The sequence below is a fragment of the Rhincodon typus genome, chromosome 12 (assembly GCF_021869965.1).
Source record: "Rhincodon typus isolate 14 chromosome 12, sRhiTyp1.1, whole genome shotgun sequence".
Taxonomy (NCBI): Eukaryota; Metazoa; Chordata; class Chondrichthyes; order Orectolobiformes; family Rhincodontidae; genus Rhincodon; species Rhincodon typus.
In genome coordinates this window covers 369,306-372,416 of record NC_063343.1, presented here as the reverse complement: position 1 = coordinate 372,416, position 3,111 = coordinate 369,306, and the positions used below count along the sequence as shown (strand labels likewise).

At 39.9% G+C, this 3,111-nt stretch overlaps 1 protein-coding gene across 1 annotated transcript in view; it reads left to right on the top strand.

Annotated features, from left to right (window-relative positions):
* Window positions 1–2,722: 2,722 nt before the first annotated feature.
* Window positions 2,723–3,111, top strand: part of LOC125484570 — a 23,243-nt gene continuing 22,854 nt past the window's right edge. The window contains exon 1 of the mRNA XM_048603917.1: window positions 2,723–3,089. Within this exon, the coding sequence (XP_048459874.1) occupies window positions 2,858–3,089 (232 nt within the window). The 5' untranslated portion in view covers window positions 2,723–2,857. The remainder of the gene's footprint in view (window positions 3,090–3,111) is intronic.

Genomic DNA, 3,111 nt, shown 5'->3' with positions numbered 1-3,111 from the left:
CCTTATCAGAATGTCCATAACATTCATGAATTCACTTATCTTGTTGTGATACTAATAAAAGTAAAAGGCCATTATGGAGACAATTTACAGAGTGACTAAGACTATGAACTGATTATATAGGATATTTAACGTTAAGGAAGGATAGGAAAAATAGAAAAGGATATGAGGTAGTGATAATACTGAGGAATGGGAGATAGCAGGAACTGCAGATGCTGGAGAATCCAAGACAACAAGGTGCAGAGATGGATGAACACAGCAGGCCAAGCAGCATCATAGGAGCAGAAAGGCTGATGTTTCGGGCATAGACCCTTCATCAGAAATGGGGGAGGGGAAGGGGGTTCTGAAATAAATAGGGAGAGAGGGGGAGGCCTTGTTGTTTCGGATTCTCCAGCATCTGCAGTTCCTGCTATCTCTGATTCAATTTTAACCTCACTGCGAAGCCTCTTCTAAGGATGCCTAGCCTGAAGAAGTTACCCTCCTCCCTCCGGACAAACCTCAGGGGATCTCTCTCCCACTGCAACTCTCTCGTAACCTGTCTGTTTCCTCTCCACCTATCTTCTCCTCTATCCATCTTCTATCCGCCTCCCCCTCTCTCCCTATTTATTTCAGAACCCCCTTCCCCTCCCCCATTTCTGATGAAGGGTCTAGGCCCGAAACGTCAGCCTTTCTGCTCCTGTGATACTGAGGAATGGGATTGGTGTGTTCATGAGAAAGGATCTTCAATTGAAAGTCCAGGACGGAAAATCTGTCTGGGTGGAACTGAGAAACAGCAGGGGGCAGCAAACATTAATAAAAACAATAATAGGACACCAAACATTGCAGGTCACTGTATATACATCAGTAGTCCAGGGGTAAATGTAACAAGGGGAATGCAGTAACCATCGGTGACTACATATAGACTGAATAAATCTCATACTTACCTAAGCTAAGGAGGAAGTATTCCTGGACTGTGTTTGAGAAAAGGTGCCATTAAATCTGAAATCATGGCCTTTAATCTAATCAAAAGCAATTGTGAAGGCATGAGGAGGAAGTTGCCTGGGGAAAGATTTAACTAGAGCTAGGCAATAGCTAGTATTTAAAGAATTGATGCTTGGTTCCAAAAATGATACATTTCTACAAGACAAAAATACTAAAACTGAGAGAGCCACTACTATTGAGAAAATTTAAATATAGTGTTAAATGAAAGGAGGCGGCTTAGAAAGTTGCCAGAAAGTTGTAAGCCTGATGTTTGGGACACTTTTTTAGTATAAAGTAACAAAGATCAAAATATGAAAATAAAATTGCAAGAAATATACAAATGATTGTAATAATTTCATGAATGCAAAAAGGGAAATATTAGCAAAGACAAATGTGGATTCATTGCAGCCAGATACAGGAGAGTTTATCTTCAAAGAAAGACGCAAAAAGTGTTCCTGAACCAATTAAGTCAAGTGGGAGTATAAAAGTGAAAAACATTCTTAAAAGTTAAAGTACTACTGTAGAAATTAATGGGACTGAAAGTGGACTGGTCCACAGGCTCCGATGGTCTACACCAAACAGTGTTGAAAGAAATGGCTACGGTGACAATGGATGCATTGGTGATCATCTTTCAAAATTTTATTACTACTTCAATGGTGCCTTCCGATTGTAAGATTGCAAATGTAATTCCACTGTTTAAAGAAGGAATAAGAGCGGAAATGAGGAACTTACAGACCTGTCAATCTGACATTAGTAGTTGAGCAAATGCTGGAATCTACCACAAAGGATGTGATTACTGAATTTTTTTAAGGAAATAATTGTCTGATTGAGCCATCAACATTGATTAGTGCAGGGGAAATCCTGTTTGTCAAAAGTAGCAATTTTTTGAGGATGTTACCAGCAGAGTCAATTTTGATTTTCAGAAGGCTTGGGATAAAGTTGTACAAAAGGGGTTAGTAAACAGAATCAAAGCATATGGAATTGTGTGTAATTTTCTTTGCATGGATTAAGGATTGGTTATAACCATAAGAAATAGGAACAGAAGTAGGCCATTTGACTCCTGGAGCCTGCTTCGCCATTCAGTAGGATCATGGTGAATTCGGCATTCCTCAGTCTACTTTCCTACGTTTTCTCTGTATCCCTTGATTTCCCCACTGATTAAGATGATGACCCCTAGCTCTGAATTTTCCTCCTTAAACCTGTCCAGCCCTCTATTTCTTTCCGTCTTTAATCCATTCCTTAAAACTTATGTTCTTGACTGTGCTGTTCATCATTTTCTCTAATATGAACAATGTGGCTTGGTGTCGAAGTTTGTTTGATAACATTGCTGTGAAGTGCCTTGGAACATTTTAGTACATTAAAGATGCTGCATAGTGTAAGTTGTTCTATTACTCAGTATCTTTAGTGGGTAAAAAGCCAGGTTGAACAATCTGAGGTAAAGAATGGTAAGAGAAGATTAATAAAAGTTACAGAAATGTGAAGAGAAAGAAGCTGGAGATGAGCTGGTAGATGGAGATAAATGAGAGTTACTGCTGGGTTTCTTAATAAGGAACTGTAAGTATGGAAAGGAAATACTTGTTGATTTAATACAGAATGGAGTCTTAACTGACCACCAAAATATTGATGTTATACTGGGAGCATGAACGGTGATGTCATGTTTGGTGGTCACAATATAATCTGTACTTTGTTTGCACGCTGTAACCAATTTTATACCTCTTTTAAGCCTTCCAAAACAATAACCATTTGTTTGCATTTTATTTCATAGGACACAGCAGAATGTTTAGACAAAGCAGCCCATCAAACAGAATCACAAGAATCTAGAGGCTGCAATACTGAATCAAAGAGGAGGCGGCGGCGCAAAAAGAATTTGAATCACTCACAGACAGCCCATACACAAGAAATGGCCCCATCTATGATTGCAGTGGACCCTGTCACATCAAGATCTATAATATGTCAAGCCATGCCAATGCCTTTAACGGTCCAAGGTATTTCCTCACCTGTAGCACAGCTAGCACTCTCTACTTCAGTAGTAAAGCCAGCCATACCCACATCTCCTGTGAAACAGTGTTTATTTGTTCCTCCTATGGAGAAAACCCAGGCAACACTTGCAGTGGAGACACCCCAGTCCGTGCCCGCAGTGGAGACACCCCAGTC